This window comes from Glandiceps talaboti, chromosome 14 (assembly GCF_964340395.1).
Source record: "Glandiceps talaboti chromosome 14, keGlaTala1.1, whole genome shotgun sequence".
Taxonomy (NCBI): Eukaryota; Metazoa; Hemichordata; class Enteropneusta; family Spengelidae; genus Glandiceps; species Glandiceps talaboti.
Genome location: NC_135562.1, coordinates 12,041,720 through 12,059,478, shown reverse-complemented (window position 1 = coordinate 12,059,478; position 17,759 = coordinate 12,041,720). Strand labels below are relative to the sequence as shown.

General features: G+C 36.7%; 1 protein-coding gene across 1 annotated transcript; it reads right to left on the bottom strand.

Annotated features, from left to right (window-relative positions):
* Positions 1–2,190: 2,190 nt before the first annotated feature.
* LOC144445624 (THO complex subunit 1-like) lies at positions 2,191–17,281 on the bottom strand. The gene is made up of 17 exons (XM_078135243.1): positions 17,234–17,281; positions 15,359–15,432; positions 14,505–14,565; positions 13,903–14,088; positions 13,045–13,093; positions 12,216–12,388; positions 11,535–11,702; positions 10,495–10,623; positions 9,352–9,452; positions 8,372–8,489; positions 7,450–7,520; positions 7,015–7,053; positions 6,455–6,589; positions 5,359–5,442; positions 4,112–4,271; positions 3,680–3,758; positions 2,191–2,947 (listed from the first exon to the last, which is right to left on the bottom strand). Exons 1-17 carry the CDS (start codon positions 17,279–17,281, stop codon positions 2,655–2,657), a joined length of 1,968 nt encoding a protein of 655 aa, XP_077991369.1. The 3' UTR covers positions 2,191–2,654.
* Between the last annotated feature and the right edge of the window lie 478 nt (positions 17,282–17,759).

The following is a 17,759-nucleotide window of genomic DNA, read 5'->3' as shown; positions in this document are numbered from 1 at the left end:
ACTTTGTTTACCTGAGCCCATTCGTGTCATATATTGAAGTATATTTAGTTATTTCATTCACTGAAAATGTTCTGAATATTATATATATATTGTAAACTAGAAACATTTTCAACAATGATGGAAGTTTTTTATTCATACTTTACTTTTGATATGACATTTGTCATTTTTTCAAGGGAAACATGTATTCAAGTCATGCTGTACCCTCATTTGCATACAGGTATGCATAATGTTTTCAGTATTGCACTGCAGTGAAAATACCACTAGTATGTGCATGTACCAGTGCAAGTAATCTCTGGTACATATATATAATACTTAGACCTTAGATATGATATAGTTTTACTGTATAATAGATTTTAGTGTAGTATGTGTGTATTTGTTGTAGAGTTTCTTTTACTTGAGCCCATTCACATTTAAATTTGAAACATTGTGAAGAGTTTTGTTCACTTGAAGCTTATATACAAGTTGTCAACTGTAACTGTAATATATTTTTGAAAGTCTATATTCTTGTATACAAAGAGTTTTTGTAACTTTGTTTACCTGAGCCCATTCATCTCATATATTGAAGTATATTTAGTTATTTCATTCACTGAAAATGTTCTGAATATTATATATATATTGTAAACTAGAAACATTTTCAACAATGATGGAAGTTTTTTATTCATACTTTACTTTTGATATGACATTTGTCATTTTTTCAAGTGAAACGTATTAAGTCATGTTGTGTACTCATTTGCATATCATTTGCATGCATGTATGCAATAATGTTTTCAGTATTGCACTGCAGTGAAAATACCACTAGTATGTGCATGTACCAGTGCAAGTAATCTCTGGTACATACATAATATTTAGACCTTAGAACTGATACAGTTTTACTGTATAATAGATTTTAGTGTAGTATGTGTGTATTTGTTGTAGAGTTTCTTTTACTTGAGCCCATTCACGTTTAAATTTGAAACATTGTGAAGAGTTTTGTTCACTTGAAGCTTATATACAAATTGTCAACTGTAACTGTTTTTAATAAAGGAAGTTTTCATTCATGATTTTGATGAAATTGACCAACTTTATCAACTGAACATTTATATACATGTAAAATGCTATATTTTGCAATTGAAAGAATTTTGGATTAACTTACATCAATTGAAAATAAAGATTTGATGGATATGTTGAAATATTTCGTTGTGGTTTGAATTTCTTGCCAGTGACAAGGTGAATATATATATATAATCTTTGCTATGTCAACTACTGATTTTTAAAAGGAATGGTGTGCTAAAATCTTTTGGTGAGAATTGTATTGTGTATGTAAATTTGGAACTGAATGAAAGTGGTGTTGGTGATGAGTGACTGTGTGTGTGTGTGTTGGGGTGTTAATGATGTTGAGAATGGATCCAAATATTAGATAAGGGTACTAAAGGTAGTCCAGTTCTCAAGTGCGCGCGCGCGCGCGCGCGCGCGCGTGTGTGTGTGTGTGTGTGTGTGTGTGTGTGTGTGTGTGTGTGTGTGTGTGTGTGTGTGAATGTCTGTGTGTGTGTGTGTGTCTCAGTGTTTAACACCAGAACCTAGTCTCAAGATTAGTCATGGAGTGTGAATCTGAAGATCTCTTTACCCCAACATCCAGCTCAATGAGGTCCTGATATGAAATTTTAAATTCAAACAAAGCCATCCATAGTCATTAACATAATGTCTTTGTTAACCAATCACAGAATTCTGACCAATGATAAGTCAGTATTTATCGGGGACAGTTACGTAACATATGATATATTTGCATATCAGGACTATTTATTATACAGTGTTTACCTCATTCTAACAGTTGGAGGGGTGGGGGGGGTTACTCATTTGAATACATCATCAAATTTTGGTTTATGATTTCTCATTGACCTAGACGGGGTGAGAGAGATCTTCAGATTCAAACCCAACGGCTAGTTTCTAGACTAGTCAGAACCAGGTACAATCATTTGAGTGTTAGTTGTGGTTATGATATAGTCAATTGAAATACAGGTGTATTTGTTTGTATTAGAACACAAGACAATCTTGCTATGATTAATGTACAGCTGTACCATGCTTTATTTTACTAATAACGATGAAAACATGATGACTGAAGAAGTACATTGTAAAACAAAGGATACAGCAGTGTTTGTTGTAAAATGGCAAAATATTTTGTTCATGAGTGATCTTATGATGTTAGTGTTATCTATAGAGGGCGCTGTTCAAGGTAAGCTCTACACAAATTTTGTTCTCAAAAGTCAACTACTGTAAAAAAAAAAAAAAAAAAGCCAATGTAATATACGTTCCATCACCACAGTTTTATACAAGTTTTCAATATTTCTTGCTTTTCGCATTTACGTCCTTAATGGCAAGTACCGGTGTATAGTGGTGTTTTCAAAGAGACACAGGATTGTATTAAGGAATACTATATTGTCTTTGATGTGTTTGATACTAGGATAGTGCCACCAGTCCTGAAAGTGTTGAGTATTGAATGGCATATTGTCTCTAGAGGGCGCTGTTTACATGGTTGGTATGTTCAACTCTCCTGAAAGTGTGATTTCTCACACAGGGGTATTCTTTATGTAGATACATCAGACAGGTCTGTTCTACAACATAGAGACATCAGACAGGTCTGTTCTATCAGTCTCTCTATCACTGATTGGAGTATGGTTCTATGTTTCTCCAGATTCAGACTCGTTAAACACAGACTCTACAATATCAGTCAGTCCACTTTCCTGCAGTGCATTCACTAATACATTTTTGACAGCACCATTGCCTTCCTTAATCTGCCATTTGAGTAGGGCCTCTTTGGCTTGAACTTTGACCTCTGGGTTTTCTGTCTGTATAGAAGTTATTTCCTCATTTGATAGGTTTAGTTCCGTGGCTAAAGTTTTCCAGTTATCTCCAAGTTTGTTAGCCACAGCGTCTAATTGGTCAATAGTAACTACAGTGGACTCATCAGGGCCTGAAACATAGAGTGGGGTTTACTTACATTATTCAATAATGACAGAATACAATGGAATGAATATAACCAAACTCTCTGGATGGACAAAATTATTACTAGCATTGTTACATTTTATTTTATTTTTACAACTATCTAACAGTTGTCTATATAAATTAACATTACATAATTGAGGAAAAATAGCTCTTTTATTGACATTGTAAGAGTGGCATGCATTTTATACTATGGTGAAAATTCTTCCATTTCTCAATTTAATGACATCTTTAAAAGAAATATTTGTATTTAGGGGTAGAAAATAGAATCCTTTAAAAATGAAATTGTTAATGGCTCCCCCTCCCCCCCCCCCCACCCACCCATAAAAGAATTGTTTTTTTTCCCTACACTGAGCTACTGATCTTGCCCCTAAAAGAAATGTCATACGGATACCATGTACTGTTGATATGGTTTGGAGTCAATAGTTAATGTACACATTGTAAACAGCAACATCACTGAACAGGAATTTGGAAGAATAAAACATGAGTACATCAGTAAGGGTCACTTGTCACCATGGAGATGACCTTGATGACTTAGTGATAAGACAATTGACAAGATTGCATCATTGTCAATTATGGTTGAATTCACAGTTTGTTGGTCTTATATGTGAAATTATTCCAAGTTGAGTTTTAACCGAGAAATATTTGTAATGGACACTACATGAGGTCAAAGGTGACAATAATGAGGTCAAAGGTCACTTACTTTGACTGTCTGTGTTTTTCAAAAGTTCATCATTCTCTGCATTCTCATCTTGTGTTTTAATTTCCTCAGCTGGTGCTTGCTGTGGTTATAACAATTCAAAGAGAAAAGTGAGAACATTATCGTAGGAGTTTACAACTTTTCTCAATCATGGAAACCCAACAGTTCAGAAACTCACAAAATCGGCATATCTCACTGTCACTGAACACAACCAACTTCACTGTCGAATGACACAAGGAAGACTCAAACACAGAACAGTTTATTTGTGTTCACAGTGAGATCAAATGTAACATTTCAAGTGTGTGCATACTAAGTGCTTGTGTTTTATTTGTGTAATTTGTAACAACAAAATTCTGTGAGACGTGAAAAACATCGTGCCGCCAAATTGAAACCTGAAAGTCTTTCTGGTTTGGTGGTATCACATGTTCACACAGCTCTACTACTTACAGGCATTTCCTTGGCTAGCTTTGTTATCATGTTCTCAAGATACACTGGAATACTTTTACACGGCTGGTTACTTGGTTGAAAGAAATGGGGACTCTTCCTGGCCATCAGACGTAAAGCCCTCCATGCATAGTTACTGTTATTGACTAATCTGAAACAAAAAAAATGGGAAAAAAAATGGAAAAAACCAGTCTAGTTGAGTCTACCATTTCCTAACGAACAGTTACTGTACTGGAGACACATGTTTTAGACGCCTGGTCAGTACGACAGTTCAAACTGGGTAATTCAATTGTAGTCCATATTTTAAAGGGGCACAAGCATAGCTTATATGTTTTTGAGATGTAATTTTTTCTGCATATTAAAGGTACTCACACTATTCTACTGACTGTTGTGTACTTAGCCACCACTTAGGGAACTTGCAAACCCACCATGTTGAATGTTGCATCATGGGAAATGTGATAATAAATACTAATAAATTAGTATTGTAAACATTACTGTTACATTGTTTGCAACTGAGAATGGTCAATTCATAGTTTACCCTGACTATTGTGGGAGGTTTTTTTATCGGTAGCTCCAGATTAGGTATTACGATAACTACAGATAATCCCATAGTCCTTTGCATCTGAGCATGCTCAGTCTGGATTGCAAGTTCCCTATTGACTGAACTTAAACCTGGTAGTAGGATATAACATAAATGATCCAATGACATAATTTATCGTACGTATGAAAAATATACAGGAACTCCCTACTATGGACTCAACAGTTCTAATAATGCCAGAAGACAAACTGTATTGTAAAAAGTAGGCATGCAATTGACATTAATATTTTACTAGAATAGTTTACTCAAGGTTCTATTAAAGTATTTTCACTTGAGTAAAAATTTATAAACTCAGCTTGTGCCCCTTTAAAGTCATATCATTGAATTTCTCTGCTAAAACTATTCAACTTGATCAGTATATCTGACATCTCAACTGTATTGATCTAGATCAATCCAGTCAGAACTGGTTTAAACCAGTTTAATCTGGAAAAATTCAGCCAGATACCCATGTCAATGAAAACACAAAACAAACGTCATACCACCAGTACTGTTCATTCAATACATTTAGATTATACATATGTAACAAGCAATCACTAAAACACAGTCAGAAATCTACAAAATAATAAATGCTGTATCATATCTGGTTATTTCAATCATTTTTTTCCTCTCAAATTAAGGACGACAAAAACTTTTTTCTCACTTGTATTCATCTTCAACCATGGCTTCTGGGTCAGCTTGATCTATGGATTCTTCAAAGAAGTCTTCCATGGTGGGTATAAACTGTCTGTAAATAACGACAACAAAATAATGTCTTGGTTAGGAAGATTTGTACTACAAGAGTTACATATGTCATATCTCATGCCTAGATTGGAATATTAATTGTTTTGGGGGTAAGGGGGAAGGGGTACACAAAATATTCATGAAGAGAGAGCCCACAATGAAAAAACCTTTCAATCTGTCAATGACAACATACAGAATAATTAATGATCCAAATGTGGACTCTCTTGGTGCAAAGGCTATGAAAGCTTTTTAATCATAAAAGAGTTGAAAATATTTACACGGGACTCATATATTCACAGAATTTGATTATTTCCACGAGATAACTGTTGGTTACACATATTTACACATTCTTTGAAATTTTCTACGAACCTGAACTAGACTCTCTCGTAGCCTTGGGAGCATCCCTAGTAGAAAACGGTTGTTTTGTATGAATCAATATCTACCGCATACTTGCACTTAATCTAATATCCTTGTACTGTGTGCCCTCATTGACTACATAGGATTACCCATACATTGAGACACACATGTTACCACGACTTGCCGTGTTATTGCGAGGCTTTGGAATGTCGTAACAACATGTGATTAGTTCTATGTAGTTGATGAGGGTGCACAGTACAAGGATATATTAGATAGTGTACAGGTATACGGTAGATATAATTGGTACATACAAAACAGCTACTTTCTGTTAGTGATGCTCCCAAGGCTGTGAGAGACTCTAATGCTGAATCAGAATGAACAGACAGAAACATGGACAGACAAACTGAACCTTTAGAGCCGCTCTCTCTGGTCTCTCCTTGCTGGTGACTTAATATATGCATGTAAGATATATACAATGTACTAGTGTATGAAAGCAATCTCCTCATAAAAAATACAGAAACATTTCTGTGGTTTTTCACCCTTGAAGTACAAGACTGGTGAACACAGTCATAGATGGACACTGAACTATTGTCAGTGATGAACTTTTGGTTTAATTTTTAACATGAAAGGAAAGTTTGTAGAATGTTAGATTTGCATACCGTCTTTCATCCTTGCAGGACCCAAAGTTATCTGGATTAATGTTCCACAATACTGTCAATTCTGGACATCCTAGATCAATCTTTTTATTTGGTCCAGCTGACTTCATTTCTTCACCAATGCTACGTTTTCTGGGTCTATGGAAGAAAAAAAATTGTACTGTATCAAATTGATTTCATTTGGATCAGCTGATTTCTTCACCAATACTATGTTTCCTGGGTCTATGGTTGATGAAAACTATGTACACACAAATATATACTAGCATTCACATATATCCCCTCTCCCTCTCACACACACACAAACACATGCATGCATATGTATGCACATGCACAGACACAGGCATAGACACACACAGACAGACAGACAGACAGACAGACATATACACAGACACAGACAAACACAGACAGACAGACAGACACAGACACAGCCACAGACAGAGACAGACAGACAGACAGACAGACACAGACAAACAGAGACAGACAGGCAGACAGACAGACAGACATGCACACAGACACAGACATAGACAGAGACATAGACAGACAGTTACATCATACTCTCTCACCTTGGCTTTCTGTCCAATGTACCTTTTGTATCTGGTTGCCTGGAAGTACACACATTACAAATTATCAGGTGATTTAAATCATGAACCAAGTATACATATTACAATTAATTAGTTAAAAGGAATTCAGTCGAAGTGTCTATGGTCAAATGAGAATTGGATAGTTTCAGCAAAACACAACTCAAAGGGTTTTCAAAAGTTCTGACTAACTTTCGCTATACTCAAATACGTATACATACCTTTTGATAAACTTTTGTAATGAAAGTACTGTCAATCCAACTCTACCCCTTCCCAAAATGCACCTTGAAATACAGGGTTACCCTCAAGTAAAAAAGACACAGATAGAGGGCTCCCTCCAGAACAGTAGCGACCTCAAGAATATGAACCATAGACAGTGGAGGGGAGATGTATGAACAGATTAGATGAAAAACTCCTTACCTTTCTCTTATAAATTCTTGACAACCATTATTTTTCCATGAATTCCAATTCTCTTCTCTGCTAAGTATATGCTACATCGATGAAAAAATAAATCTGGTATTTTAATAATTCTGTAATATTAGTCGGTCTTTAGAGTAGTCTCCCAAAGCAATCAATCTTAAGACTTGCAAACATAGTATATTTCTGTTCACTACTTGACAGAGATGGCGCCATTCCATTTTGCAGCAATCAAACTTATTGCCATGAAAACCCCAGGAAAATAATCTTGTGTGTGGCAGATAATTGATCTTAGTATTCAGCCACTGACATTAAGCCATGCTTAAAATTGCAAAGAGTGCAATGTGTGCACCTAGCAGTACACATCTGCATGTAACTGAACTCTGGTTGGCTTAAACTATAACATTGTAATCTTCTGATAATAGACCAGAATATGATAAAAAGTACAAATACAATGATACATGCACTGGAATATTGATGGGAAAGCATTCCTTCATTTCATAATGTACAGATTTCATTGAGAATCACACAAATGTACACAGTTCAACATATGTCATTCATGGGTGAACGAATCCACTGGTCCTGGGTCCGAGACTAGCAATTTTTTTGGGTGGACCACACAAATTTTACCTTGTCTGGTCCGTTGGATCAGTACCTTACTGTTAATAACTATGTTAAAAAGTCATCTGAATATACAGATTCATAGGCAAGATGTAATGTTTCACATTAGTGGGACCTTCAGCAGGACCACTGGATTTTTTAAGACACTGGTCCGGGGACCACCAGTTCACAAAATGATTTGTTCACCTCTGGTCATTGCCAATAAATGTTTCACAGCATATCATTAACCAGACCAGTCCCCTTACGACAGTGTTCCCAGTTTCGGTATGTTTGACAAATTCTTCTCCATGTGGTTATTTCTTACCTCAATGTGTTTAGCAAATTCTTTTCCATGTGGTGGTGTTTCCTTCATCAGACTGTATACTTTATCACTTGTGTCTTTTATCCATAAAGCTTGTTCATCAGTCAGGACTTGATCGACACTGTGAATATAGGGTGTTCATTATCAGGGGGTTTCTGAGGTAATTCTAACACAGGAATATTGTAATGTAGTTGTATTTTTGTGGAACTATAATATAGGTACACTGTGTGTGTGTGTGTGTGTGTGTGTGTGTGTGTGTGTGTGTGTGTGTGTGTGTGTCTGTCTGTCTGTCTGTCAGTTGATCTGTCTGTATGTCTGTGTGTCAGTCTACATATGTGTAATTTGGTATTTTGTTTCAGGAAAGATATTCTGACAACATCTACAAGTCTAAGAATGTAATATTTTTGAAAGGTAAAAACCAAAATACCCTGTGATAAAACAGCAATGAAATCATTGTCACAACTCTCCATAAATATAGTCATCATAGTCATACTCAGAACGACAGTAGGAAAATACACTGTAATAATCTGTGTTCTGTATATCACCCTAAAATGAATGCAATATGCTACTATTGTTAGTATATTCTGCATACTAAGGTTGAACAAAGGTTCTAGTTACTGACTGTGTAACTTTAGAAGAGCTAGCATAAATTGTAGTATGTCATTGAGAACTGCAGGAAACATTTAAGTTTGACAACTATAAATGTATTCATGACAAACTGGTCACAGGTGACTGAAAAGATTTGGTTGAAGTTTCTTGGCAAAGGCAGACGATATAGTTTCATCAAAGTGAATTTCAAAACTTACGATTTAAACTTGACTGTGGCATTGAGATACTATGTAAGTAAGTAACATTAATAACTTACGATTTAAACTTGACTGTGGCATTGAGGTACTATGTAAGTAAGTAACATTCATAACTTACGATTTAAACTTGACTGTGGCATTGAGATACTATGTAAGTAAGTAACATTCATAACTTACGATTTAAACTTGACTGTGGCATTGAGGTACTGGAACAAAATAAGAAACTGAAGAAGGACATATCTTCTGAAATTACTGTCACTTAGTTGTAGATCAAACAGCTGTACAGAGAGAGTAAAGATACAGTATGTTTATATAACCAGAAATGTAAGAGAGATCAGTCCAACTACACAGACTGTATACTACATGTGGGGATGGGGGTGGGGGCGGGGGCGGGGGATGGGAGTGGGAAGAACTTGAAGAGAAAAGTCTATAACTTTGAAATGATAAAACAACAAGGTCTTGCTTCCATTTTGAATTTAAAAACTGTAATTCTACTTTTCAGCCCATCACAGCAGACTTTCCTCATAAATAAGTGCAGGTAGTAAAAGTTGTTATTGTATACCAAGCTGAGCAAAGTATTTTTATTTACACACTCAGCATGAAAGCTGGCCTCCTGACTCCCACCTCTAGGAGAATCAAGATGTTTTGACATCTTCATGAACACAGACAATAAATTCATAATTCTGTCTCACTTTAGGATATCTATTACAGGTTATCTGAAATAGTTTTGAATATTTTATGTGTCTGACTAAGTGCTAAATAACCCTTACATTTGACTGATGTCTGGTAATGGCAGGCCATACCATCTTTTCAGGAAGAGGCCAAGTGACACCTACAGGGTGTATCATCTATATTAAAATGAGGGGAGGGTAGTCTCCTAGTAAGGGTTGGTATATATATGTACTGTGATATTGAAACCCACACCCACTTTAGGTGATTCACAGATTTTGCTTTCAACATTGGTGGTGGTGAGCTACACTTACCATGACCTTGAGGTCAAATTCATCACTTTGAAGCATTGATATGTAGAGCTTTGGAACCTAGTTTTTGTAATTATTGTACCCAATAGTACATTTGTCCATTCTCCAGCCAAGTAATAAATATCATTCAAATCAAGTACCCCCCCCCCCCCCCCCCCCCTTCTGTTTCGGTTTCATTTTGATTACAAAAAGTTTCAAACTATATATTAACAGTTTCAGTTTCACTGACATAAAGACTTAAAAGTGAATGGTACTAAATGGCGTGTTCTTACCTTTTCACTTGTTAGGTACTTAGCTAAATACGTATGTCCACCTTGTTTGATCTGTTCTAGTTTCTTACCTTTTCACTTGTTAGGTACTTAGCAAAGTAAGTATGTCCACCTTGTTTGATCTGTTCTAGTTTCTTCTTACTGGCACTCACATCATCTAACTTCAAACTACTAAAGGCACTTAATACTTCATCAGCATTCTGTAAAATAAAGATGTTATATCATACCACATCAGGTCACATTGTTTCCACTACATCACATGACATCGCACTGCATCACAGTACATCACACTGCATCACACGACATTGCACTACATGACACTGCATGACACTACATCACACTACACACTACATCACACTACATCACACATTGCACTGCATCACACTACATCACACAGCATCACACTGCATCACACTACATCACACAACACAACACAAAGCAACATCAGTGTGACCACACACTACAGTCTGTAACACAAATTGTGGGTACAAGCATTGTACAAAATCCATCGGGGTCAAGTGTCATGGGGGTCAAGGGTCATGATGGTCAAATTGTTTGAGTAGACAGCTTGGAATATACAAGTTGCTGGGTTTGAGCCTTGAAATCACTGTTACTTGTTTCTGAATGACTAAATTTGTCTAGTTGGGTAAGATTAGAACCACGACTGTTGTACCAAATCAACCTAGCTGTATCATTGGGACCTAGTACAACAGGAATTGCAAAGTGACTGTTTTAATCCTATGTGTGTTTACAGAGGCTGCAATGGAATGTAAACTCCTTGGGAGTTAAGGGAAATATAAAGGCATGTTGTGCCACTATAGGTCCGTCACGCTTGCCACAAGATTTCGGACAGCACTTGGAAATACTGACAAAACCATGGAATACCAAAACCTCTGTTCAGGCACAAGAATGCTTCATTACAGAGACAAGAACCTCTGTTTGGGCACAAGATTGCCTTCGTTACAGAGACCTTTCATAACTTTTCAAGTATGCTAGACTATAGGTCCATGCTGGGGTAACGATTTTTAAAGCACTTTGATTTAAACACTATGAGGGAATGTGTTCTATAAACATGAACACTATTTTTATTTTTACAACTAAATCTACCAACCTTGTGGAAAAGTTTCCAGGGTTCTTTACTATAACACTGTACTGGATACCTAAAGTATTCTTGAAGAGACCAAAACTTTCTGTACAAGTTGTAATCTATAGGTGTTCCACTCATAGAATCACCCATCTCTCCTTCTTCAAACTCGCCACTCTCTTCTTTATCTTCATGCTGTACAAATGACAAAAAAAATCATAACTTCAAAAATGTATAATCATAATCCTAAGTTTATCTAAAATATACTCTGTGTGTATGTGTGTGTATGTATGTATGTATGTATGTATGTATGTATGTATGTATGTATGTATGTATGTATGTACACACTCAGTTGTGTGATCTATTGTGATTTATCGAGGGTCTTTACGTATATATTAAAACTGCACTAGCTGCAATTAGAATGTTTTGGTTTTTGAAAAAGCTGTTTAGTTGGATGACTTACTCATAATATCATACACCCTGAATAATATTGAATCACTTGTGGGTACATGTGTATACAGTGTGTGGTGCAATATAACCAATCAAATTGATTTTTGGGTCTGCTAAAAACAAAGACAAGACACAAAGCGATGGAAATACAAATGTAAAGGTAAATAAAGCCCTCTAACTGTTTTCACCGCATCAGATTTTAATCAGATTGAGTTAAAATACTGACTTTATGAATCAATGTATAACTTCTTTTCTTACCTTTAGTGAACCCTCAACATCTTTCATGTTGTACACTGTAACATTTTCCAAGTTAAACTGGCTCATTAAGTTCACACCAGATTTCTCGTTGAGTGGAAACAGCCTGGCCAGGAAAAGCTGTATGCGTCCACAAAAGACGGTTCTCTGAGGTTGTGATAATCTACGAAGTAGATCTAGAGAACATTATGAGAAACAGCAATAAGATTCAGGTTGAAAGACTATTTTGTATGAATAGCGCCACCTAGTGTTACTTTGTAGTGAGGACAATACGACAGATATCTGACTTCAGGATAAAAAACTGTTTGTGACCTTTTAGCTAGTATTGTCCATGGCACTGATCTTTAATTATTCTAACTCTCATAGTAGGTGGACCAGAGCTAGTGCGGTGTCAGAGCCAGTGCTGTGGACAGTCCATCCAAATGATCACGAACGGTCTTTATGCTGAATACACCAAATGATATTAAGACCTTTCACAATGAATAGCGCCACCTAGTGGCATAAGGAAGTACATGTATGATAGTGAAGCGAAATGGATAAAAATGTATCTCTTTGTCACCAGGAATATCAATGTTATCCAAGTTTATTCAATACGATGGCAAACTGTGAAAATGACTAGGCACCAACCTGTACATGCTACATTTATAACAGTTAATATTTGGTCCTAATGCTACCCCAAAATCCATCACCTCAAAATTTCGCATTTTTCATTTTTATCACAGGCTGACACAGCTGACTACGTTTCAAACTGTTGACTATTTCTGTTTGCATTATATTGACCAAACCATCCAAGTGAAATGTCACGAATGTTACAATATCATAACATACTAACCATTACACATCCGAAGTAAATAATTCTTCCCTGCATTATAAAAGGCTGGCTGTAATGAAAAAATAAAGACAACAAACACATCAAGTTTTTGATTTGAGATATATTTGATACAGAGCAGATGCTGCTGCCTTCCATGACAGTCACAAACCATTAGCGGTCCAAGTGCAACAAACCCGCGGGCTTGCCTGGCGAAAACGGGTGTCATAAAAGTTGTTTGCATCTCTAAAGCTGTTTGTAGCGTTACTTATAATAGCCTAATAAATTGATAACAACTGATATAAGACGGAGATAAGGTTTGCCTCAATTGACTGAAATGCCAAAAGTAGTGCCGGTGGGTAATAAAATGTTTTACAGCTGTTTACTTGTGTTATGTAAGAGCCCATCATCACATGTGTAAATATTGGTACTCTTTGATAACAAGTCCACTTGCTTGGCTAATGGCTTGTCCCAGTAATGATTCTTTACTTATGCAATTAAAATCCTTTGACAGTCATCCCTCAATTTGAGAAAATTCCTCACTTTCCACAAATGGGGTATTAAGAAACAGTGCCCTCTTAAATGCAAAAGGCAAATGCTTTTGTTTTTACAAGCTTTGTTTTTTGAAAAGTATTCTGTTCAATATTCAGCCACACCCCCCCCCCCCCCCACCCCACCCCCAACCATGATCTATATACCAACAAATAAAATGTGAAAAGTTTACAATGGTGGACTATTTCTTTGGACAATCTAGGGGGAACATTTTAAACAAAGTTGGTTGAAAAATGTCAGAATGTAACACAATTTTATGTCATGATTTAGTTTAGTACAAAAACAAAACGTGAGACTGAAACTTTTTTTTTATATAGAATTTGAACTCACCAGTAACCATGTAGAAACCTTGCTTTCCACAAAACTAAATATATGTTCACAGACATCTAAAGTGACAACCTCAGAGATATCAGTCAGAAGTACAAATGGCGTGGAGGCTGTGCAGATGCCTTGTTTGGCGCCCTCTATGGCAAGTTCAACAACAGCAATGTATGCATCTGAACCTTGCTCTTGTAACTGTTGAAAAATGAAAACACAGATTGATTTAGGTGACATCACCACATACATTCTATTTCTTTGTCATGTGAAACACGTTTATCAGGACAAAGAAACATGTGATGTCATCAGCAGAGGTTATCCCGTAAACCTTTGCTAGAAAGCCCGAAAGTGACTGAGAAATGAATACATGTCAAGCACAGAAGAGCTTCTTTACATGACTTGAGTGATTCAAAGTATACTCAGGGTTGCAAGTTGGCCATTGAAATTCAATTTCAAAATGTTTACTTTCTTCAACTGTGGAACTCTACACAAGTTATTTCAGTATTTTTGTATTCGTTAGTAAGTTTAAATTTCACTACATTTGAGTATTAAACGAACTGAATTCAAAAATGACATTACCAATTACGGTAACATTATCAGAATATCGTACTTACAACAAGATCTCTGACAACATCTCGGAATGATTGATCAAAGGTACTCTTCTTTTCACCCTCGCTACAAGTAAAAAAAATCAAGTAAGTTACATACAGTATTTGGAATTGAATAAAATTTATCTGTCCTTTCATATTTTTTGAAGAAATACATTTTCATTTCCACATTCCTAAACAACTTTGTTAGTGTTATCATATTAGTCTCCACTTAACACTCATATGGAATGGAGATGGTACACGTATCAGTAACAAATTGTGTATTTTGTTAATTGTGAAAAGCACAAGATCCTTCCATGTTCATCTCTCTCTCTCTCTCTCTCTCTCTCTCTCTCTCTCTCTCTCTCTCTCTCTCTCTCTCTCTCTCTCTCTCTCTCTCTCTCTCTCTCTCTCTCAATGTAAATAACAAAGGATTTTGTTTGCTTGATTAATTAATACATCCAAATCTATTGACAAAATACATTCATTATTTGACTAATTAGGTTCACTTCATGTACTAAGTAGCTGTGATTCACTACACTAATGAAAGACAGGTTATTACAGGTAAATAACTGGAAATATTAAAAACTGAAATCATGATTTACAAAGTGTATACTAAAATCAATTTAGAAATATATATCTGGTGGCATGAAGAAAAATATTGGAGAATAACAGAATTATATCAGTTCCAATAATATCAAAGAAAAATCGGGGGAAATAAATGGCAATTTTGAATGTTTTGACTCAAACACAACACGGTCAACAGAACCAATCATGGATGATGTAGACATGGATTGTTTGTGACTCAGACGCATGTTGTGCATAGTACAATAGAAATGTAAATATAAAACTACAAATACACAAGATTTATTTACATGTACCTGCCGGCTGTATCCTGAAAACTTGCCTCTATACCATCAAATGCATTAGACAGCAATGATTCTTTAACAGAATGCTGCAAAAGAGGAAAGATGAATTAAGACGTGTCAATTCAGAGTCCTTGGACTGCATATTTCCAGAGCTACCTTCATGGTCTCTTGCAGACTATGACTATCAGTCTACTGAGCCTAGTAGTCTGCAAGAGACCCTGGAGTTTATGTTGGTATGTTACTGATACAAAAATATCAATAACCTACAGACATAAACAAGTTCAACTATCATTTCCCTATTCTTATAAACAACACTTTATACTACTACTAGTACATGTAATGTTATTCCTGCTTGCAGACGGTGCACGGGTCTAGATTACTGACATGACCCTCAAGGAAGGGACGACTTACTCCGTATGCAAGCAGGACTAATGTACATCATGTATATCGGTACATCGGTTTCAAACTTTGCATTAAGTCTGGAGTTCATAAAGAACACGCTCTCGTGTTCCCTTTTGTCAGAGACTTGGTTTCAAAATTCGTGTTTGTATAGCATATCTGTGATATTGCTTCGCTGTCCAACAGACCTTGTGAGACTGACAGGTAAAATCAGATCGTGGGCGCGCCGCGCTGACTGATACTGACTCACATTGCTAGTACTATATTAGTACAGTCGTAGTCACAAACTGTATGCATAGTCCTGCTTGCAGTCATGGTATAAGTTGTGACGTTATCCTGATACAGTCGGACAGTCCATTCTCTTCACCAGAGGGAAGAAGGAGATGGACATTGGCAAAATCGAATCAAGATTCCGTCTGCAAACGGGACTAGCATGACAAATACTAGCATCAACCACAGTGTGCATCGACGGAGTAGCTGCAGCTGTAGTCCTGCTTACATGACGGTGCACGCGTCTGTATTACTGACTTGAGGGGGAGGGACAATTGTCAGAATCGAGTCCCGAATTCCTCCGTATGCAAGCAGGACGGTGACGGATCAACTCGTCCCAATTTCAACTCGTCCCATTTCAACTCGTCCCACTCAACTCGTCCAATTTTCAACTCGCCCCAATTTCAACTCGCCCCATTTTCAACTCGCCCCAACTCTTGCAATATAATTTACCTGTGCATATATGAAATCGAAGCTAGTAGTACTCAGTTTGGAGGGTCTGTGGTATCTCGTATTCCACTAATGAAGTACCTACCACTTGCGCTGTAAACACATACTACAGTACTTAGTTGCGTTAACTAGGGAGAGGAGACACGTCTCCAAAACCCGTACGCGCGGAAGTCGTAAGCGTGTCAGTCACTAATATTCTCCCTGGTTATTATCATTATTATTTCTTATTTGGGTTGTAAACATTAAGTCCTAATGTGAACAGTGATATTCCATGACTGAGGAAATTTAAAGTTGTTGTGCTAGTATAAGTTCTAGATCTACCAAACACTTAGCCAAAACCCACACCACTTTCTGCTACGAAATGTTACATTTGCTACGCTTCGACTGCCTACGTAGGTAAAATCATGTAAATGTTTCGGTCTCCGTACTTCGAGTCCATGTATCGTTTAGATTTATAAACGTTTCCTAGTGTTGTTGGGGCGAGTTGAAAATGGGACGAGTTAAAAATGGGGCGAGTTGAAAATGGGGCGAGTTGAAATTGGGGCGAGTTGAAATGGGACGAGTTGAAAATGGGACGAAGTGAATCGCAATCAAGCAGGACTACTGCAGCTGCATCTGCACATGTGTGTTATTATTTGAAAGAGCGTTATCGACGTTTAGAGGGACGAAAATGGCTAAATAGTGTGTACCCTTATGGACTGTGCTACCATATTTCATTTCGTCACCGATGTATTCTCGTGTACTCTTAATAAAGCAAGATTTACTCACCGAAAACCTTTGTCTTGCTAAATCGAAATCAAACATGGACGCAGCCATTTTGAATATGCGACAACAACACAAAATATGATGACATCACAAATAACGGGCTCTTTTTTTCTGACGAAATAACAACTCCTCACATTAGCAAATGATAAACACAGCTCACCGGCCGGTGAAACCAGCGAAGTATTGTTCACTACCATATGTTGAGCCGTATTTTTAATTAATACGACTGTCGATCGTGTGGTTTATGATTCTCAACACACGCCAATGTTGTACTCCTCTGTGTGGACCTACGCGATGCACGCATGATTCTTGATAGAGTACGGAAGTGGGAAGGTGAAAGTGACACTGAGTACGTATGCGTGGCATCGGTACGTACGTGAACGTCGCCTTGAACTTTTGAAGTTAAAAAATGAATTTCAAGTTTTACAAATCAGTAAACACCGTGCTTCGACGTTTATGTCAGTAAAGTACAATTATTTATATCACATTCCTATAAGAAATTCAGTGCTCGGTATTTTCGAGTAATATA